This window comes from Onychomys torridus, chromosome 6, assembly GCF_903995425.1.
Source record: "Onychomys torridus chromosome 6, mOncTor1.1, whole genome shotgun sequence".
In the NCBI taxonomy this organism is placed as follows: domain Eukaryota; kingdom Metazoa; phylum Chordata; class Mammalia; order Rodentia; family Cricetidae; genus Onychomys; species Onychomys torridus.
Genome location: NC_050448.1, coordinates 34,918,280 through 34,941,861, shown reverse-complemented (window position 1 = coordinate 34,941,861; position 23,582 = coordinate 34,918,280). Strand labels below are relative to the sequence as shown.

The window sequence follows — 23,582 nt, the reverse complement described above, 5'->3', positions numbered from 1 at the left end:
AGAGTCTCTTATTCCTGTTGTAAGAAATGGCTTGGTTGGAGAGTTTTATTCCACACTGCTTTGCTTTGTTTTTAATGATGATGATGATGACAATGATAACTATCCTGGGGAAATGCCCAGTTAGAACTCACTACCTTCCTACAAGGAATTATTGAATGCCAAATTGGCATGGAGTTGTTAAAAGAAAATGAGCTTTCTAAACTCATGCTCCATAGAGAAAATCCTCAAATATGTATGAAAGCCAAGTAGTAATTATTTCCAGCATTCTTGTTTTATGTTTTTGTATGATAGAATTTATAGTGCTCTGTAGTGTTTGTAGTATCTGCTGTCACCTCATATGCTAGATGTTTAAGAAGAAAAGCTCAAAAATCAAAAGGATTTGACCCACAGTAAACTGAACCTGTATAAGAGAGAGGAGGCAGACGCCCTGAACAGTAGTAGGTCAACAAAGAGCCCAGATATCTGAAGACACTGGCCAGAGCACCAGGCTGCTCTGCAGGTAGTTGAGTTTTAATCATTTACACTGTGGCCCTAGGTTAGCCCAATAAAGATGACAGCTACCAGCCAAATCACTTTATAGTTCATGCTAACAACATCAGCCACTGGTTGACTAATTTTCCATCAAATTGGTTTTTTAACTTGCCTGAACAATTATGTTGCATCTTGTGGCTATGTCTGTGAGCTGACTGTCCGCAGAACAACCTAGCCATATACAAATTGAGGCTGACTCTTAGCAACAGAGAGTAAATACTGCCCCTCTTCTCTGTGCCTTCTTCAGGGGAAGCTGCTCTATCTGGGATGCCCTGGCCCAGCAGACAGTTCAAATGGCTTGGAGGCCCTGCCTGTGCTCATGCTAGCCTTGTCTGTCTGCACCTCCTATCCCAGACCTTCAACTAACCGAGTCTCCTTTCTGTTCCCTTGTTTCTCCCCTTTCTACTCAACAGTGTTTCCTTCCACAGAGCCCGCTCATGTTTAAAGATCAGATGCAGCAGGATGTGATAATGGTGCTGAAGTTCCCGTCCAATTCTCCTGTGACCCATGTGGCTGCCAACACTCTGCCCCACCTGACTATACCTGCAGTGGTGACAGTGACCTGCAGCCGACTGTTTGCTGTGAACAGGTGGCACAACACAGTAGGTACGTGGGCCTCAGCACTCACCACAGTGTTGTTTCTTTTTTTCTTTGTGTGTGTGTGGGGGGGGGGGGGACACCACCCACTTCCCAAATAAATCACACACAGAGGCTTATTCTTACTTACTTAAGCTTGACCTTAGCCTGACTTATTTTTTAGCCAGCCTTTCTTAACTTATCCCATCTACCTTTTGCCTCTGGGCTTTGTCTGTTCTCTTACTTCTATAAATCTTACTCTTACTTCATGGCTTGCTGTGTACCTGGGTATTGGTGAAATTATTAAGGCCACTCCACGTAGTTAAAAGGGAGGTTTATTTTGTGGGGTAACTTACAAATGAAGGGGTAGGTTGCAGGATCTGGGAAAGGTATGGCGCAGTCCGACGGCTTTCTCTGGAGAACTCTGCTTAGTCTACCTCCAGTATCCAGGGTCCTGGAACCAAGAGAAGCCTCTCCTTCCGATCCTGGGTCTTCAGCGTCCTCCTTCAGCCCCGCCTTGTGGGCGTGACCATTACCGAAGCCTCAATGGGGGTTGGAACTTCCAGGCCAAGGCTGGAATGGCTACCCACTACACCTGGGTACCTGGCCCCTGGAATCTTCTTCCTTCTCTGGCTGCTAGCCTCCTCTGTCTCTCCCTTCCAGATTTCTCCTTCTATATATTCTCTCTGCCTGCCAGCCCCACCTATCCTTTCTCCTATCTTGCTATTGGCCGTTCATTTCTTTGTTATACCATCAGGTGTTTTAGACAGGCAAAGTAACACAGCTTCACAGAGTTAAACAAATGCAACATAAATAAAAGTAACACACCTTCAAATAATATTCCCCAACACCACAGAGCTAAGGTGCCAGGGGCTCAGGTGTCATTACATACAGACAGCGGCAGGACAGAGTGCTGTCAGGCCCAGGTGGTAGTACAGTCTGTCCACTCCTACAGCACTATGCTAGTGCCTTAGGCTTGACTCCCTTCTTTCTCTGCACCCCAACAACTTCCAAACAGAGAAAGGTTGTCTGGATTTTGTAGGCAATAACTTCAAACCATCCTCCTTCAATGTCCTTAATTTACTTAGCAAATATTTCAGTGCCCATTATGTGTCAAATAGTCCTAGGTTTTGAATTTCAGTGGAAAAAAGACAAATATCATCTCTAGCTTTGTGGAGCTTGGTCTGTGAGAAAATGAAAACATTAAAATTGTCCAGTGATTTCACATGTGTTCGCTGCACATTCATCCATGAGAGCTCCAGCCGGCACATCTTGAAGTGATATAATGTCATCGCAAACATTTAGACATACTGATCCCTATTTAACTGGGCAGACATAGATGAGACCGAATGATTTAGTTGGCCCAGTTCACCACTTACGGCGTCCTGCAAAGCCTCAGGACTTTCACTGTCTCCAGGACTGAAAAGATGAGCCCTGCTGATTTAACCTGGATCTTTCTGTTCCACTAACGTCTACCTCACTCTGAAAAGGGCAGTGATTTATACCACACTTTACTTCCATGAGTTTATATGTGCCTGCCTCTGGTTTATGGTTATTGGTGATATTATCAACAGGGGGTGGCACAGCTTCTGCTGGCCCAGGAGTGTACAACAGACATCTTATGGGAAAATAAGACTTCATTGTTCAATGGACCTTGGCCTCTAGGACTGTTTTTCATTAAGAGAAGAAAAAAAAAAAACTATAAAGGGTGAAATTATTAAATTGTTCAAGAATATTATGTATAGTTATTTCTTAACCATACGTGAAAATATGACAAATGAACTCGGTCAGACCCCAGATGTCAGTCCCAAAAGTAGCTTTAGTGGGATGAAAGTTTTAGGTATGGATCAACTTATAACATGGATTGACTAGTCACATTATTGGGAAAGGCCCCTTGACGGAGAGTCCCAGTTCCAGCTGGCCCCATGCCATGGAAACCCAGCCTTGTCTTGTATTCCAAGCCTACTGGCTGCTTTATAAGAAATGCTGTGATGCTCTCTTTGTCCAGTTTACCGCTCTTCTTGGCTTTGTACAACTCAAAGAAAACCTAAAGTTCCTGCTGTGGTGATATTTTAGGACTCCTCCATGAAGTCACATGATGGAACCAAGTTGGCACAAATTTTAAACAAATGCACATTTTATGTGGGCATCATAAAACACCATTGTTAGGAAAGGCTTCTTTTCAGATCATCTCATGGCAGCTTTCTATGCTTACTTCTTTAGGCCTCAGAGGAGCCCCAGGATACTCCTTGGATCAAGCACATCATCTTCCCATTGAGATGGATCCATTAATTGGTATGATAATATTTTTGTTATTTTCTGTGGCTGTGATAAAACACATGACCAAAAGCCACCTGTGGAAGAGTTTGTTCTGGTTTATGGTTCCAGAGGGAGAGTCCCTCATGATTGGGAAGCATTGTAGCAGGAGCCAAAGCAGGAAGCTAAGAGATCACATCTTCAACCAAACACCAAACAGAGAGAGTGGCAGGAAGTGAGGTGAGGCTATAAATGCTCAAAGTCAGTCCCCAGCAATGTGCTTCCTACAGCAAGGCTTCTAGGTGTTCCACAACCTTTCCAAGCACTACCAAATTGGGGACCAAGTGTTCAAATGCCTAAGCTTAGGACAGTCATTGCTCATTGAAACCACGACAGCTAACAAAGATGCATTGCAAAATCTCATCTGTCTACACATTCTTGCCTGGTTGTTTGTCTCAAATACAGATGTGATATATTACAACATCAACATGAAAATGACATCAAATTGTCCCAGAGGGTTTTGCCAACCTCTACATGCAATCCAAGAATGCTTTGCTATTAAACCTTTTATGGCATTTTCTTGATGTTGTAGGAGATCATGTGAGTTGAATAGTAAAAGGCAAATAATTACACGCTGCCCTGTGTTTGAGCCTCAGATATTCTTAGCAACTTTATAGTATTTAAGGTAAAGAAATTAAGAGGAAAATTAATACTGAAAAGCACCTCCTAAAAAATTTCTATTTGCTGGAACTAAACTTGTTTTTTAAAGTAAAGGCACCTGAATTGCAAACTCCTGAGCTACAACCTCTTACAGTCACTTACAGTCATGTGGTCCATAGGAATCCTATGCCCCTTGTGTTTGTGCAATGAGGTGGTTTATGGTGATGTTTACTCTCCTAGCTTGTGGGATTATTTAGAAAACTAAACTAAAAGAAACTTTGAAATGCTGTAAAAAGTTGCTCAGTTGTGTATAAGCAGTGGTATTCTGTTCTTCAATTGATTCAGCTTTCATTTTGATGGGTCTTGGCTTTGTCTTATTCTCACTCCCAACAAGATAGCCTTGCACAGATGCAAGCTTTGGGACTAAGAATATTTCTGAGTCTATCCTTGTTCCTCTGTCCACCAGACACTGACAATGAAATAGGCAGCTAGTGTGTGGCCACGGTACAAACGGCTCTGCTCTCAGTAACCAGACACCAGTTCTGTGGTTTTCCAGCAGCCCAGGGCTTTAGGCTTACTCTCTCCCCTTACCCATGTTTCCAAATGTCAATTCTCTCTTACTGCTTACCCTAACGAGTAATTATTTCAGTTATTTTGCTGCTTTAGTAGATATCTACAGATGTGATTTAATTGGCATTAGAACCTTGTGATGGTGACCTTCAACATCAGCACTTCCTGTTTAAGAATTCAGGAAGGGATTTTGCCTGAAAGGATGGCTCAGCTTAAGGGACAGGCTGGCATCCAGACAGGCACTGGGGAAATCAGAGATGTCTCTGAGTTCCTGGCTATATTCAGATTTACTCCCAGGGCTGCACACTGATTTTTTGCCTGTCTCTCTCTCCCCCAATCGCTTTCCCATCTCTTTTATTGGTCTTCCTCCCCTGCCAGCCATGCTGCAAAGGCCTTGTGTTGTTGACAACTGAGGTCTTTAAAGCTACTGACCTGAAGCTCCCCATAGGCTTCCCACACACACCAGCAGCTCTCTGCCAGCTTTTCACATGGATTGAAATATGCCGAGAGAAAGTGACAGATGGAACAAACATTAAGATACTTTTTGATTGTGTACAAGATTTACTTCCACCTGGTTCTTAGTGGAAACTCATGAACTGGAACATAGTGTGCATGTATAAAATCAAACGCATCTAAATACTTTTAATATGTTTCCAATTCATTGTCTTGGATTCCTTATATGTTCTCATTTGTTGGTGGAAGAACTGAGGTTACTGACATAGTGTTCAAGTATATGATATAGCTCATGAATAATTATTGCTATGAAAGGAATGTATATTCCTGGAGGAAAACATAAATCTTAATACTTCTGCATCATTGAAAGACCATTGCTACCTCAGTGAAGCACAAACATACTTTCCTTCCATGAGGTCATGATGATTCCAAAAAGTTTTGGAATCGATCTTCAAATCCTTTTGTTTGTTTTTAGCAAATAATTCTGGTGTGAACAAACGGCAGATCACAGACCTTGTGGACCAGAGCATCCAGATCAACGCCCACTGCTTTGTCGTCACAGCAGATAATCGCTACATTCTCATCTGTGGGTTTTGGGATAAGAGTTTCAGAGTTTACTCTACAGAAACAGGTAATCTTCTCAACAGGAGTTTATTCCCAGTGTTCAAGAGATGTGGGAAGCCTGAGAACCCGAATTGCTTTCTAACCAGCTGTCCAGCTGAATTGGCAAGCCCTGGGATCACTGAGAGGCCCTGTCCCCAAAATGAGATGGAAAATATCTGATACCAACCTCTGGCCTCTACTCATGTGTGCACACACATGCGCACACAAGCACTTATGTATACCACCCATGCACTCACGAGAATGTATCCTCTCTAATGTGAAGGTATGATAGTGTAGAGATTCCATGCTCTGCCACCTCCAAGTGGTCAAGGCTCAGTGACCACATTGTAAGCTAACCAGCAAGTTCTGCCTCAGAAATGAATTACTGCTTCAACTCACAACTGACCTCATTTTATACCTCAGTGATACTATCGGCCCCTCCCCACATTCAAATCCAAGATAGGAAGTAAAACCCTCCATTGTCAGACCCAGATTCTGAAGAGAAAATCGTGATCGTTTTATAAGACCTTTCTTTAAAAGTCACCTGTGAGTGGTTTGGAATATCTTGCAAATTTGGAGGTCTATGCCTTCTTTTCACAAATAAGTAAAATAAAATTAGATCTATTTCCATAAAGAAGTAAAATAAAATCTAAGTGGTGTCATTCTGTGCTGCAGGGAAACTGACGCAGATTGTATTTGGCCACTGGGATGTGGTCACGTGCCTGGCCAGGTCCGAGTCCTACATTGGTGGGGACTGCTACATTGTGTCTGGATCTCGGGATGCCACCTTGCTTCTCTGGTATTGGAGTGGGAGGCACCACATCATAGGAGACAACCCCAATAGCAGTAAGTGTTTCTGACAAAGGTCCTTTCAAACAAGTGGTTTAAATGTGTTTTGTTGTTTTATTTCCTTCATTTTTAATGGAATCTGTAAAGAACTTAAAATATGAAAGTTTAAGTGGGAAAAAGGTGTAAAAATGAGCAATTACTATGACTTTGGCCTGGGGAGAGTCCCAGGCCTTCTCATGATGACCACTCACTGATCCTCTCAGCTGCTGTCGCCAACACCCAGATGTCTCCAGGCTTCAGAATTTTACCTAGGCTGTTAAATCTCAGGGTTTCTCTCAAGTAAGAACCTCTGCTTTCCTTAAAATCCAGTGAGCTTTTATTTGTGCCTCGGTCAAGTGGTTCATTACTTTCCTCGATGTGGGTAGCCTGCCTGGGATGGTCTCTCTAATACTTCTTTCCTCAGTGCCCTGTGTGAGGAGAAATGGCAAGAATGGCCTTTACGTCCCACACTTCTTCCAGCTTGTGTGCATTTTATCTGGAATGCTACAAAAACAGGAGGTGGCTGTTGATGGACAGGAACCAAGGCCCTATCATAGTACAGAAACTACAGAAATATATGCATTGAGGAAGCTGGAGTTTGTTCTCAGTGTCCATAGCTAGAATTGAAAGTGTGCTATGAAGTGACGCTTCCCTTTCAGTGTGGGGTGAGAAGAGTGTGAAAGGGAAGGCCTCTAGCCTACACTGTGGAGTAGGCTGTGACAAGGACTCAAGGGTTGTCTAACATGTTAAGATAATGTATTACCAAGTCTACATTATCAGTGAACATTTCCTGATAAATTTAAACAAGGTCATATCCTTACATTCACTTCTAAAATCCCTACCTCACCAGTAGCAGAGTTCTAGTGTGTGTGTGTGTGTGTGTGTGTGTGTGTGTGTGTGTGTGTGTGTGTGTATAGGGTGGGGGGGCATCACTCCACAGCTAGAGTGTTGATGTATATGGTTTATCTAAGCATACCCTCTCACATTTTCAAATGTTCTCTATCTCTGTAGTACTCCTTAAAATGTCCAAGCAGCAGGACTTTGTGTCATCCTATATATACATTGACAAAAATTATATTATAAATAAATTATAAATTATAATTATTATATTATTATAAATAAATTATATTATTATAAGAAAAAGGAATTTTAAAAAGCAACATAAAAAGTTTTACACCTAATCAGCTAACATCTTCAAAATGAAACTCAGAAGGGATAATCCAAAAAGGGAATTCATAGAGCTCTAGAGATGAATCTGAGGCGAAAGGTGTGAACTACTCTTGCAGAGAACCCAGGACTGATCCCCAGCACCCACCCATCAGGAGGCTCACAGTCTCCTATAACTCCAGTTCCAGAAGAATCTGATGCCTCTGACTTCTGTGAGCACCTACGCTTGCATATACACCCTACACAGTTACACATACACATGATTTTTAAAATGATTCTTTTAAAGAGGAATTCGTATCTCAAAAGCTACCATCTAATAGCAAAGATGAGATTTTATGTTACATACTGTCATCAGGTAAAGAATTTTAAAGAAAATACTAAATTATAGTAACTGTGTTAGCTGGGCTGTGATCTAAGGTGCCTTTAACTCTAAAGATGCCAAGTACTGATCCATCAGTAAAGTTAAATCTGATAATATTTAGAGTAGTTAAAGTCTCTGGTAACAGATGCTATGTAAATGCCCAATGTTTATGTAAATCAATAAGAAGAAAGTTGGCAATATAATATTTATTTTTGCAAGCAGTATTTTTGGAGGTGGGGTTTTACTATGTAGCCTCAGCTAGCCTGGAACTCCCTATGTAGACCAGGCTGGCCTCATACTCACAGAGATCCACCTGCTTCTGCCTCTCTAGTGCTCAGATTAAAGGCATATACCATCACACTCTGAGTAAAAAGCAGCATTTTATTTAAACTTTAAATGAGGATAAGATTATTCTTTAAAAAGTTAATTACCAAAATGTATTTTTTAATATCGCTTCCATATATAAAAATTTTTTAAATCAAAAAACCCTTGTCATCATTGAATCTACAGACTTCCATAAAGTGCAGTCCTCAATGTGACATGAAATGTAGGCATAGGTGTGTGTCTCCCATTGTCCTCAGTGGAGGAAAGGGTTGCTCTTCAGCAAAAGCAGGAGGAGCAGATGCAGCACAGGTGGAGCAGGTGTATGTGCTGATGCATGCTGTGTCTCCGGGACACTAACAAGCTGTGAGTGCTAGGTAGAAGAAGCCCCAGCCTTCAGGAGTTAAGTCCTGCCTCTTGAGTGACCAAGCACACTGAGTACTTCCAGGACTCAGTAGCTCTATCAAGTAATAGTAATACCATCAGTACATGGGCACATACCCAGAACTTCACATTCTGGATGAGCTGTATTTAAAAAACAAACAAACAAAAAAACCTTTCTGCTTTTTTGCCAAATGGATAACCATAAGAGTAAAATCCTTAAATAGGTAATAATGTTTAATACTTGATCAATTTGGTAGTTTTATGTCATTCTTTACAACAGTCTGTCTCCACAAAATATCTATGCCTGACTCAAGCAGCTGAGTCAATCTGTGTTTTTAAAGGCAGCCACAGCACTCCATACATAGACAGCCATACCTGTGACAGCTGTGGTACTGCCATAGACATGCAGTCATTGTCATCAAAAACTGACAACGTGAAAGAAACTGTCTGGTTTAATCTAGTGTAACTAGCAAGTCACAAGTCAGAGGACCAGGTTATATGTGTTTTCTGTCTCAAAATACATTGCTGTTTAATACCAAAAGGGTGCTTATACTAACTGGTAACAATGTATGGCATAATGCCCTTGGGTTTGGAAGGTGTATATACTAATATAGACCTGAAGGAGAACCCTAACCTGGGACACTGTTGCCCAGTAGCTGCTATAATCTAGGGCTTAGCCTACTATAGACATTGAATCATTTTGTATGGCATAGAGACCAAACCTGACTCATTCATCAAACCAGCATCCTGGAATGAGGATTTGTGTCTGACTTTATGTGAGTATCGCTGAAATCTAACCATGAGGTCAAAGGGCCTTGATACACTTGTTACTTTTGTACTGTTAGCATTATATAATAATGGATGCCTTTGTTGTAGAAAGAAAAATAAGTAATGTTTGTAGATTTTTAGGCAGCTGAAGAAAGGTCAGTTTCATTATGTCAAGTCATGTCAAGTAAACTGTTGTGACTGATTTAGACATCTCAGAAGTCCCATGCTGTCTTCCCCCGCCCCCATTTCAATGACTGGGTCACAAAGACAAGAGAAATTTGCGAACAGATTATGACACAGAATTACAGACTGTAAAGAAACAGGCTATCTGCTCGTGCTACAAGTCGGATGGTCCTGTTCATTAATGCATTTTATACTCACGATGCTATTGTTACTCTTTTATGTGGTGTTGAACACAGGAAATCATCCTGGAGATTTACAATAGGTCCCTGACTAGATAACAGACTTGCAAAGATGTGAGGGACAGGTGCTTTCATCTGAAACAGCCTTACACAAATTCTGAAACTAATTTGGAAGTGATAAAAATTAATTTGCGCACTTTAATTGGAAGCAGCCTCCTGCATGAAAGAACGCAGAGCAGGGCAGGCAATTTGTGCTAGTAGCTGATTGAATTTTTTGTCAGGTAGGTGTCTTGGACTTGGCCGCTTATCCTCTAGAGCCCCTCTTTGCAATATATTACAGCCCATCTCTGACTGGTGAGCTTTAACCAGATCAATGCTATCCCTGTGGAATCCCCAGGGCACAAGATCCATTGATCTTGGGACTTGACAGCTCTCATTACGTGCTGTGTCTTCCAACAAGATAGTCACAGAGGAGCAAGTTAACATTGTTGTGTCTTCAGTAGACCCCGAAAATGCATTAGGACCTCAGCTCAAGACCAATCTGCTTTAAAGAATGTAATTTAAATATTTATTTTGAGTGATACATACATATGAAAATTTTAAAACCATAGCAATATAAAACCCTGAAAGGGGATTTAGTGCTCATCTTTCAAATCAAATCCACCAATATCCACTGAGTAATATGTGTGAGAAAGTTATATGCTGTTCTGATCCACTTTTTAAACCCAGGTCTCTCAGCCCATGTGTAAACACTATGCAGACCACGAAAGCAGAGGACTGAAAAGATGTTTCCAGCTGTGCACGCACACCTTCTCTGGCCACCTATTGTGTTGCACTCAGCCTTGGACACTGACCTCCTTTCAGCTCCTTGTTTGCCACCAGCCTTTTGTCCAAAGACAATCCTAGAGCTAGTCCCTCAGCCGCCACCAAGCAGCAGTGTGATAAGAGCTAGGGCATGGAGGAGACTGGCCCAGAGGCAATCTTTAACTATATATGTATATGTTATATGAATCAATGAAACTAGTTGGCTCATTTTCAATCCAAGGAATCTTATTTAGGGTGTAATAAATATTAGAGGAAGCCTGGGCAGCTTGTGATACTTCTCAGTCACAGGACATTCTAAGCCAATGGCCATTCTGCATAGTGTCCCATATCATCTCTGGAGACATTTTGCATTGGTGACAGGTCAGGACTGCCTTCCTCTTGTTCTGTTTGTCGTCTCCCTTTATAGGCCTGAGACTTTAAGGAAGGTGTTAGTCTGTGTTGGATATAACATGAAAATCAAGAGTGACTAATTTCTCTGACCAGACAACTTTGGCTCACAGACTGGGGTATCTGAGCATATTGTGGTTGTTTTGTAGAAGAGGGAGGACCAGAAAGATACCAAGTCCTAGACCCCTGTGAGGGTGTGGTCAAAGACACCCTATCATGGGCCACTGGTATGATCCAACCTATCAGTCACTGTCCTTAGCTATTCCAGGAAAGTTCTGGCAAATACTTGAAATGACAGTACAGTGAAATTCCTATAATATTTGATGCTTTATTTTGGAACTTTAAATTAAAATTCCATCATATTTTTCTAAGTGTAAGCATGAGTGAAAAAGGTTTGTACCTCAATTCTGTAGTGGCATCACCAAGGCCATAAATAAAATCTGACTGCTGTGTGTCACTAAGAGGTTCCTCCTCTGATGCTCATAGACAGGCACTGAGGACTGTGGGTCCCAGAACCTCAGCCCTCATTCCTTGGCTGATTTAGAAGGACGGAAGTGTCCTTATTTCAGTAAGAACCATGAGCAGTGTCTATGCTGACCATCACTCAGAGCTCCAGACCGTCTTAATGAGAGTGCTCCTGTCATGTCCCCGGGTGGTCTTTGTAGTTTTTCATCTGTTCCAAGGATGCGATGCTAAAATAAATGCCTGTTGATAAAGGTGAGACGGATCTGCATGTTTAAGCCTTTCCTGTTTAGAATTCCCAGTGCTTGCCTGTGGGGATCAGATGCTCTTGTTCCTTATCATCCACAGCACTGGAGTGAGGCAAGATGAGATCTCCTCATCGTTGAGGAAATGAGTGGGGAAGGGGTGAAGTGCATGGTCCTTGGAGAGGAGGTCTCACCTGCACCTCCCTCTGTGCCAGGCCCTTTAACCCTGAGCTCCATCCATCAGCTGTGATGTGACAGTGACAGGATATTACCAAGATCTCGAGTGACTGTTGGGGTGTGTGACATCTGTCCCTGGTGATGAAGTATAGGGAAAGCCCTTGTCCTTGTGCAGATTTCCAACCCAAACAGCTTTGAAGAAGGTTTTCTTTACTTTCCCAGCTGAAGCTGGGGCAGTTGGGGAAGAGCAATGCTTCCAGGGCCCTAGACAGCACCACTTAATATTTACGTTCCACCCTCCGTGATCTGAGACCATAATGAAAGCAATTAGACAGGTCTTCAGAGAGCTACTTCCTTGTGCAGAACAGACCACGTAAAGAATTTAAAATTGTTTTTGTTCATTTTTTTCTTAATTCTTTACCATTGGATGTTTGCTTTTTTATAGCATATTAGGGAGATTTATTAGAGATATAATTTATTAAAGATATAATTTCAGGATTTTTTTAGTGTATTAATTCTCCAGAGTAATCAGAGAGACTAAAAGTATGCCTGGGAGAGAAGGCTAACCAAGTAAGTGCAGTTAACCAAGTACAAGGGAGTCTGCATTTGGATTCCCCAGCACACACTAGGGTGCTCAGGAAGTGACCTTGCACATCTGTATCCCCAGCACTGGTAGTCACTGGCCAGCCAGTCTAGCCAAAACAGCAAGCTCCAGGTTCACTGAAACGTATCTCAAAAATGAGGGTAGGAAGCAAAGGAAGACACTGGATATCAACCTCTGGCCTACAAGTGTACACACATACATCTTACTAATGCCTAATTACCTTAACAGGAAACTCAAGATGTCTTGGAAGCACAGTTTTTCAGTTTTGTGAATATGTTTCAGACAAACTCAAGACCGACATATACTTTCCCATTATTCAAAGCCCATTACTACAGTTTGCATAGATTTAGAGCTGATGGCAAACTGCTGTGGGCTACAGTGCTCACTCTCCCATTCTGAACTTCAGAAAGACTTCAAAAGGAGAATTTGTGTTGATAGATCTGAGACAACTCACCGACATGGATATTCTGTAGAGAAGCAGAAAACAGTAGGCCCTTCCCGAGTCACAGAGTGCCAAAGGGGCAAGTAGGCAGCAGGTGCACATGCCAGCCCCTGAGCCTTTGTTTCTCGGCACCTGTGCCGGACAGTGAGTGCCAGAGTCTCAGGCCAGGACACAGGTCCCGGAAAGAGGAATGCCAAGACCTAAGGCCCAAACACAGGGCAGTTCTTGGAAAGACAAGATGGGGATGGGGGAGGTACCCATCCAGAAGAAATTCACAGAGAAAAAGCAGACAAGGAACCCCAAAAACTCCCCAGGCTGAGAAACCTACTCCACAAAAACAAACAAGAAGCAGGAGAGAAAACTTTTAAAATGTGTGACGCTCTTTAAGATGCAAGAATGGTGTTTTAACAGTTCTACATTTCTTATGCAGGGCTGGGAACAAAGGAATTCATTTTATTTCTTTAATCTTAAACGTATAAATACTTAATGTGTAATAAATATTTTTAAAATTCCCTAATCCCAGAAACAAAGGCAAATCTGGCTGCCATGTTGGGAGACTCAACTTGGTTCTTTTTAAAGAGAACAAAATTGTCATCAACATCACAAACAACGAGAAGGAGGGTGATTGTCACATCTTGCAAATGTATTCTTGGGTCCTTGAACCCTAGCTAGAGAAAACCAGTCTTACTCACAATTCATCGTAAGACAAATTTCCAATGGAAAAAAATTCAAGGCATAATTATGACCAGAAGTGGATTTCATCTGTGTTACTACCTGAGAGAAGTTTTAGTTTCATAGGAATGAATGAAATTTAGCACAAAATATCAAAGAATTTTCTGTCCTCACGGAAATATCTGCTGATCTCTTAGAACATAAATTTTCTAGAATATTGGAAGAGTTGACTGCAGTTATAAGAGCCAGGTTACAGTGTGGCTCTTCAAGGTGCAATGGCTTATGAAGCTGGTAGACTTAAAATGCAGTCATTGTATTCAGATATACACACAAAGGCAGCTTTCTGTGTATGTGCTCTTTGCTATAATGACACTGCAGACATCCAAGATCAACCAATGACAGACCATATAAGTTTAGTATACTGCTTTAAAAATGAGCAAAATGAGACATGAGTGACTATAAGCTACGTAAGATTTGAATAAGTGTGTTGTTCCTAGAAACATGGTACTATAAGCTGTAGCTAACATTGCTGCCAAATGCTATGTAGTCTCACTTTTGATAACTCTGGCCTCAGCTCCTCACTAGTTGAAGGCAGCCAGTCAACTGGGGACTGTATTCAGAGGTAGGGCATCAATGGGAGATGACTCAGCCTGACTTCCTAGTTTTGTTCCTAAGAACTGGAAAATTGAGATACTTGTCTTTCTTTTGCAATTTTGCCCATACCCTGCCCTGCTTCCGCTCACCTCTGCCTGTTTGGGTGGAGACTTAGGGGCTGTTTTTTAAGTGAGTATGACAGCGTGAGATTCAGACATGGAAGCTCCCACTCAAATCCAGCTCCTGATATAGGAGACACTCAGGAAGGGGCTGAGTGACCCTACAGAGCCTTGTGGGACAGACTGTGTGGAACTGGGAAGTTTATTAAACCTTCTCCACTCATGACCCCTTTGCACCCACGACATTTTTATACAGCCTTAGTTATACAGGTGTAGAAAGAGGTGTACAAATCAAACGCCCATAATAAATCATAGACAATTGTATTAAAACAATTCTTTGGTATACTTTTAATTTCATCATTTATTAAAGGGGAAAGCAAAGTGTCATTGAGATGATGTGTTCATTTTAACATGAAAAATTAACTCTTGATTGAACACTGGACACTGGAGGATATAGAACATTGTGTACATTTTTCATAGTCCATGGACTGCTGACTTTGTAGTTGAGAATGCCAATTTATATAAATCCATATTACTAAATGGCAGGAGCATGTGTAGTCCCTTTCAAAATGGTTGGAAATTCTGTCTTAATCCCAAGTCGGAGTTTATTTAATGTATTCTAATAGAAGTCATGTCAACAGCTTTCAAGATCACATAGTCTGATGCAGTCCAATCTAGATGTGTATTAAGTTGATACATGCTGAAGATGGCGGTAGGAACAGGCACTGGACGGAACCATCATGTGTCTGTAATAGCAGAAAAACGTATGTGTGCCACAAGAACTACAGTCCCTAAGCTGTGGTTGTCTGGAATCTGAGCCAGGTGCTGCAGGAAGTTAGTGCTGTGTGGCACAGAGTACAGGAACACGTGTTCAGAACCATACCCACAGTGAGGTGAGCTGCCAGCTTCCAGAAACGCCACACCCACATTGTCATTGGATTTTGAGTTACTTTTTGGTCACTGTGCTTTCAGGAACCATTTACTGTTGCCTAGTTCTCTGTGTCTCCCATGTTCAGATTTAAGCTGGAACTAGAGACAGTAAGATGACCTGACCTCACACAATGTTGCCATGACTACATGACCCCACATATGTTTGAGAGGATAGCCACTGATACCTCTGAGTGTGCACATGGATTAATTTCCCTGCTGTCCCAACCACCCTGTGGCAGGGACAGTAGTTATACCATGTCACACATGAGGGACAGGCAGAAGGTCAAGGGAGTGGCTCTGGCCAGACAGCTAGTAAACATCCTTCTTCATTGTTGATGACTATTTTGTAAGCGGCTCATCATGTCTGCACTGCTCTCCAGTGATGCCCTGTTGCTGTTTCTTTGTAGGTGACTATCCTGCACCCAGAGCTGTCCTCACAGGCCATGACCATGAAGTTGTCTGTGTCTCCGTCTGTGCGGAACTCGGACTCGTTATCAGTGGTGCTAAAGGTCAGAAGCCATTTCTTTCATATTCTGTCTCTAGGCAGTGAGCATTTTCTAGCTAACTGTGACTCTTATTGATTTCTTCCAGAAATTCAACACAGACAGATACAGCATCTGGGTTCTCTGCAGTTGCTTAGTTTTATCAAAGATTAGTATTATTTACCAGCATTGACATAAAATATGGTTAAAAGTTACAATGTGGTCACTGGCGTTCTTACCCAGACACTGGTAAATTAAATTTGCAATGAATCCACATGATGCAGCCATGAAAATGGGGCATTTAAAAGGCAAAGGATGCATACCACTAATGCACTGGGAACTTGGATCAAGTTACTCACTAGTCTGGCCTTAGGACCTCCACTTCCTCTACAGGTCCTTTCTCTGCAAAGCTGACTGTACAGAGAGAGAGGGAAAGGAGACTTCTTCATTTCCTTTATAGAAGAATTGCCACCTGAAGAGGCTGTTCTGACAGGGTGGCTCTTCTGGGCTCTTCTGACAGGGATTATAGGCCTCAATGGGAACTGTCAAGGCAGAAAGACCATAAGAGCCGGAGTGTAGGAGGCTGGCCAGAGCTGAGCAGAGGCCTAGAGCCCAAGAGATGGAAGAGCTTAGCATTATTATTTTTAGTGGGAATTCCTTGAAAGCTTTTTTGGGGGGAAGAAGTGGGTAGGTTGTTGTTTTATTTTTCATTTTTGTCAAGGTCTAAGACTCCAGATGACCAGACTTCTTGTCAGAGATTGTTCAGCAGCATTATGGAGTATGAGCAGTCTGAGAAAAAGAGACCATTTGCTTTGTATTTCAGAACAAGTGAGCCTAGCTCTGCAGGTGCAAGCAAAAAGCTTCTTTTCTACAAGTGGTGACAGCAGAGAGATTCGCTCTTTCCCACAAATCTCCATAGCCCTCCCCTTTTAGTCAGGGGAGAGCTTAAGTATAGTTTGATATTGACACCTTTTTTTGTGTGTAAAAATGTGGCTATTCAAATCAGTTGACCAATAAAAATGTAACCACAGTTTCTGCAGGCTTTGGTTTTTGAGTGAGCAAAGAGGCAGGCATATAGTATGAAGTTACAGCATTTGTTTCCATGATTAGGTTAGTGGAAACTTAATATATTTTCTTAATATATTTTCCAAGGCCATAAAATTGCCCTGAAATAAGATAAGCCTTTCTCTGAACCCTTTACACTTTTGCCCCACTGTTAATATTAAAAGGCAAAAAAAAATATTTCTGTAGTCTGAATTAATTGATTAACTTCTTAATTACACATTTACATCTTACATATAAATTACAAAGGCAAAGTTTGCTTGCCAGTGACATGTCTATACTGTGATGCTGAAATCTGATGTAACTGAAGAAATTTAGAAACAGTTCTGATTATTTTCTTAATGAGAACCTTTTAAAAACACAGTAGATCAGACTTCTTGGGCACACTCTTTGCTCACTTGACTTGGGAACTAAAGCTGGTTATGATGACTATTACTGGAGGTAGGGAATGAGATTAAAACTTTAGAGCACTATGGGTGCTGCATCACTGTGTGTGTTTCTGTGTGTGAGTGTAGGTGGGTGTGTATGCATGCATGTGTTTGTGCATAGTGTTACATCCACAGCACACCTCTGTGGTCTTCATCTCCTTTAACAAACCCCAGTGCCCACTCCGGTGTGGTTTTGGGTTGGTGGCCCTGGTATTCTCTCTAATTGGCCTGGAATCTGTGTTCCCCACTGCAGAGGGCCCTTGCCTTGTCCATACCATCACTGGAGACCTACTGAGAGCCCTAGAAGGGCCAGAAAACTGCTTGTTCCCACGCCTAATTTCTGTATCCAGTGAAGGCCACTGCATCATTTACTATGAGCGGGGACGGTTTAGCAACTTCAGCATCAATGGAAAACTTTTGGCTCAAATGGAAATCAATGATTCCACTCGGGTGAGTACATATCAGTGTTGAGCAGCAAGAAGCCATGGGAGTCAAACTTACTTGACATAAAAATGGCTTGGTGTAGAGCTTCCCCAGCATCTACTTAAATACATGCTGGGTATGAAAGCATGCAAACTCATGTTGATGAATGCTTTGAACAAACCCAAGATTCCTCGGTACTGAATAAGCAGCTCAATGAGTAGACTCTAGAGACCACAGTTATTTGCCCCTTCACAAACAGTGGTCTTGGCTCTATGTTCCCATGGTATCCTAGTTAGAGTTTCTATTGCTGTGATAAAACACCATGCTCAAAAGAAACTTGGAGAGGAAAGGGTTTACTTCAGCTGGATGACAGTCCATCATGAAGGGAAATCAGGAACTCAAGGCAGGAACCTAGAAGCAGGAACTGAAGCCGAGACCAAGGAGGAACACTGATCACTCGCTTTTTCTGCATGGCTTGCTCAACCTGCTTTCTTATACAAGTCAGGACACCCCTGGGCAGGGCCCTCCCACCTCAATCACTAATTTAAAAAAAATACCCTACAAGCTTGCCTACAGCACAATCTTATGGAGGCACTTTTTTCAATTAAGATTTGTCCTTCTCACATATGTCTAGGGTTCTGCCAAGTTGACAGAGAATGATGAGGACACGTGGACAAAGAGGCCTGTCCTGAGAACCCTGACTGTTGCGCTCATTCACAAATGACCGACAGTGGCTGGTGCCTCAGTACTAAAAACTATTGTGAAATATGTCTCTGTTCTTTATGCTAAGTCTCCATTATTAACACTCAGATTTTACAAAATGGAGTGTTCTCACAGATTGAGAACATCTCACAAAGTTCTCGCTGATCTTCCTAGATTAGTTTGGCAATATTCTCATTACAATGTTCATAATTTTATAACCAAATTAGCTCTAAAGATTTTTATTTTAACTATTCTATATCTGGGGGGCAGGGTGTGTGCACACTTGAATTCAGAGAAATGAAGAGGACATCAGATCCCCTGGATCTTGAATTCCAGGTGATTGTGAGCCATGGGTGCTAGGAACAAAACTTGTGTCCTCTAGAACAGCAGGAAATACTCTTAACCACTAAGTCATCTCTCCAGCCCCTTAAAAATTTTATTCATTTCAATTGGCTTTAATAAGTCTTAAAAAAAAAAAAAAAAAAAAAAAAAAAACTTGGATAGATTCCATATTGAAAGTTCTGTGGATTGGAGCTAGGAAACTTGGACAACTGGCTAAATAAGGAGATAATGTTAAGGAGATTGACAGTGCTTTCCAGGTAGTTGGTTAGTGGTCTGTTTGTTTCTTGGCAGGTGGGTGGTTGATTATTGAGTGTCTGGTTGTTGGTTCATTTGTGATTAGTGAATGATATGGTTAGTTGGTTGGCTGCTGTTTGGTGGATGATTGTTTGATGATTGGTTAGTGGTTGGTAGGTGATTGATTGGTTGGGTGATTAGTAGTTGGATGTTGATTGGTGAGTTGATACCTGGTTATTTGGTGGCTAGTTGGTGGTTGGTTGGTTGTTTCATGATTGGTTACCGGGTACTTGTTTGGTTGGTGGGTGAATGGTGGTTGGCTGGTAGTTGGGTGGGTATTGGTGGCTGTTTGGTTGGTCGGTTAAGCTTGCATACACTAGGGCAAATGCTTGACTATTGCTGCTCAGTCATGACCATTGACACGAAACAAATGAAGAGATCGTTGTTATCGGCCTTTTGTTCTGAAGGCTATTCTCCTGAGCAGCGATGGACAGAACTTGGTGACTGGAGGGGACAATGGTGTGGTGGAGGTCTGGCAGGCCTGTGACTTCAAGCAGCTGTACATTTACCCTGGATGTGATGCTGGCATTAGAGCAATGGACTTATCCCATGACCAAAGGTGAGCCATGTCAAGGGCAGTGTGATCATGGGAACAGGCAGGAAGCTTGGCATTCTCCTCCTCCCACCCAGATTAAGGAAAGAGAAGCATAGAAAGGGCAAACTGGAGATGAGTAAGAACCCAAGGAAGGCCCAGCTTTTCTACTATAGGAAAGGTTTCTTGGAAGAATATTGGCTTTGAAATAGTTTAAGCATTAACACATAAAATAAATGTAACAAAGCATTTTTACGGTATAGTAGAATGGTACAAAGGACTCAAGAAAAACTGTGTGCAAGTCCAATCAGTAAACTGCTTGCTATGTAAGTATGAGCACTCAATTCAAATGTCAGAACCCACATAAAGAAGCCAGGCATGGTGTGCACACTTATAACCTCAGCCCTGAAGAGATGGGACATGATGAACCCTGGGGCTTCTGAGCCAGCCTAGCCTAGTCCATGGGCTCCAGAACAGAGACCTCATCTCAAGAACAATAGAGTGTCTGAGGCATGAAGCCAAAGTAGTTTTCTAGCCTACACACACACACACACACACACACACACACACACACACACACACACAAGAAAAAGACAACGTGACTTGATGCAGCCTGAGGAATAAAAGTTTGTAAGGAAAGCTTATGGTTATCATTGGAGTAAACCAGTAAATAGGTGTGGCTTACTTCCTAATTATTTGTGTGTGCACAGTGTTTTTTTTTTTTTTTTAATGTGTTTTAAATGTCTTCTCAAGTAAATTAAATATTTGTCTTTCAATTCATTCAAAAGCTTTTTACAAATATCTGTTACCAGTATTTTAGCTGAAATATCCTGCCAAGTGCTAAGGGGACAGAACAAGGAGACCCATTGCATGATCCTAATCTAATTGCATGACAGGGGAGCAGAACTAGATCCTGGGAGGAGATGAAGAGATGATTGGCCATGTGAGCAGCTGAGGAGGAGCCATTTGTCAGGCTGGGTCAGAGTGGGCGTCAGTGAACACATGCAGAGCCATAGTAGTGTAGGAAAGGTGCCAACTACTTCCCTATTTCCATTTTAATCTCATTCTTAATTTTGCTTATGTGTTCTGTGCAAAGCAGCACTGCATTGGGACAGTTCATGCACAGAAAGTATAACTGATATACACATATTGGTGAAGTATGTACAAGATACATTTGTCTGGTGATGGTCTGGATTTACAGCTGAGCACACTGCTCCATCAAGACAGAATGTCATGAGAAATTGAACTCTGTCAGTGGTAGTGAGCTATCCCAGAGAAAGGAGCCTCTGAATGGTTAGGAGGCACAAGCAAGAGGAGCAGAGATGATGTCACCTACATGGTGACTGCAATGACTCAGGATGGATGTGCTAAGTCTGGAGGTTTTATGATACTACCTGCTGTGTACTAAGCTATACAGTGGCTAAGCTGTCCAGGAGACAAAACTAAATTGGTACCTGAGGCTTCGGGAAGACTTGTGGTTCATATACCTACCACCCATAGCCAGGGTATATAACAAGTAGGTAAAAGGTGACTAGTTAAAAGGACACTAAGAAATAAAGGCCAGAATTCCACAGAAAAGCCTGGGCTCGTCCCAGAGGAGGATGTGGGTAGACCATAAACACAACAGCTGAGAGGCAGTGGAGCCCAGGTCACCAGAATGTGTGGGTTTGTGGGCTTGACTAATACTCTCCCGCAGGGCTCTCCACCAGCTGAGCGGCTCTTGGCAAAATCAAGAAGAAATACTAGACCTCTCTCAATGTGCACAGTTAAGACTTGGGGACTTTTTGAGATAAGGCTTGTGTCCAGCATAAAGTGGAAAGTGGGTACTGTTTTCCTGTCTCTCTTCACATCGTCTCTGCTTTTACAGGACTCTGATCACCGGCATGGCTTCCGGCAGCATTGTAGCTTTTAACATAGATTTTAATCGGTGGCATTATGAGCATCAGAACAGGTACTGAAGAGAAGCTGCAGAAGCCTTGTTCAAGTGAGAGCACAGTCTCTGTGGAAAGGCAGTCTCTCTGTGGGGATGTCGTCCCATCGGAGGTTTGTACATCCATCCCATCTAGCAGTCGCCGAGCATCATAATCAGGACCATTTCACCCCGTTTTTCCAGGACTGAACACCAGCTGCTGTCAAGCAAGCTCATATCATGTAAATTACCTGAATTAGGAGACGTTTTGGTAATTATTTCATATATTGTCGTTTATTGAGAAAGGTTGTAGGAAGCCTCACAAGAGACTTTTGACAATTCTGAGGAACCTTGTGTCCAGTTGTTACAAGGTCTAAGCTTTGAACCTAACCTGCATCCCATTTCCAGCCTCTTTTCAAGCTGAGAAAAACAAAACCCACGTTTGATACTTTGTACATCATATGCATCTTATTTAAAGGGATACTTTTGTAAAAGTGAAACCTTGTATAAAGAAAGAGCAGCCTTTGTTAATTTACTGTGGAGTTACAACCTGCATGCTCCCTACTCCCCACCTTTTGATGGAACTGGTGCATTCAAGATAGGAAATGGAAAAGACGCAGCTAAAGGGTTGAATTTGGGCTCAATCAGTAATTTTGACACTTTAACCAAAATATCATTTGCACTTTTTTTTTTCTAAATTCATCCCTTCTAAGTGAAGTTTGCTCATATAGCATTTGGATACTAAGCCATTATTTGCCATTATTGGTAGTTTATACAAAGAAAATTCAGCCCTGCCCTTTAGGACCTGAAGATGCAGCAGACAGGGAGCCTGGGGATGAGGGCCTGGTTTCTACTGTGTGGAGTGGGAGTCCTGATCATTAGTCCCATTGCATCAACTTCCAGCACCTGGACATCACTCCCCTGGTGTCAGCCCACTGGCTCTGTCTCCATGTCCAGGGAGGATGAGGATGCTAACATTTCCCCCTCCTTGGTTCTCAAATAGCTTAGTTTAATAATGAGTCAGACTTTATTACAACAATAACTGAACTTATCCCTTCGTTCCTTGTGAGATTCTCTCCTAAAGGACATTCCTAGCCTAAGGCACTTCATCTTTTACAGTATAAAATGATGGCTCTCTAATGGTTTTTCCATCCATTGTCCCGATGCAGCCATCACCCAGGGGTCTATACATTTTCTTCATGTTTCTTCTTTGTATATTTGGTGACTGTATTGTCATAGATGTACATATCGTGTCGGTAGGGCTATGAGGCATGTTACAGGAATGAAATTTTCTCAGAATTTCACTCACTTGCAGTCATTTATTTCAAAAGATAAAACAGGATAATGGGTTCTTTGTATTGGCACTTTGCACCAGACACATATCATTATTTATTGCTGTGATTACTTATTTGTCATCCACCTTGTACTAGAAAGTTTTAGCACTGAATTATTCCTTCTTCACTGTTGTTTGTATTTATGAAATTCTGAAATTATGGGGAATCAGTGTACTGATTACGTTATTCATCACCAGGCTGTGAGCAATATCTTGAGTTTGTAGCTTAGAATTGGGAAGGCTCCGAACATCTGGAAGACAAGGTCATTTCATCTTGAGATCATGGTGAAATATTTTGGATATATAAATTCCTTAAGCTATTGTAACCATGTTTTATTGCAAAGATGTAAAATATGCCAGATGTGTGTGAGTTGGAAATCAAAAAAAGAAAAATAAAATATGCAAAGAATTCAGATTGCTTCACATGTCCCTGGATACCTCAGTGACACACATTCCTTACACTGGCCCCTGAATTTGAAAACTCAGCATTGCCTCATGTGAGGGCCTCACATGCAAAACCATGAACGGAGCCCTAATAAAGCCAGCAGTCATCTTGTCCACCGCCAAGAATGTGGCCAGTGGGGTCCACAGGGGCAGGAACCAAGTGACAAAGGAAATACCTTCTTAAGTGAGTATTATCAGATAATGATATTTTTATCTAAAAAATTAATAATAATACCCACACTTAGTTGAGTTCATCAAGCCCAAGTAACTCGGGGAGGGACTGAGGTCTGGAGGAGCTGAGCAGCTGCCGGCCACAGCAAGGTGGGTGATGGGC

General features: G+C 42.0%; 1 protein-coding gene across 6 annotated transcripts in view; it reads left to right on the top strand.

Annotated features, from left to right (window-relative positions):
* Nbea (neurobeachin) overlaps positions 1 to 23,217 on the top strand; it is a 551,973-nt gene extending 528,756 nt beyond the window's left edge. For all 6 annotated transcript variants that reach the window (XM_036189952.1, XM_036189948.1, XM_036189950.1 and 3 more), the window contains 8 exons: positions 945 to 1,137; positions 3,331 to 3,402; positions 5,522 to 5,677; positions 6,325 to 6,495; positions 15,705 to 15,806; positions 17,523 to 17,719; positions 19,438 to 19,589; positions 21,430 to 23,217. In XM_036189952.1, the coding sequence (XP_036045845.1) occupies positions 945 to 1,137; positions 3,331 to 3,402; positions 5,522 to 5,677; positions 6,325 to 6,495; positions 15,705 to 15,806; positions 17,523 to 17,719; positions 19,438 to 19,589; positions 21,430 to 21,520 (1,134 nt within the window). In that variant the 3' untranslated portion in view covers positions 21,521 to 23,217. The remainder of the gene's footprint in view (positions 1 to 944; positions 1,138 to 3,330; positions 3,403 to 5,521; positions 5,678 to 6,324; positions 6,496 to 15,704; positions 15,807 to 17,522; positions 17,720 to 19,437; positions 19,590 to 21,429) is intronic.
* Positions 23,218 to 23,582: the final 365 nt, after the last annotated feature.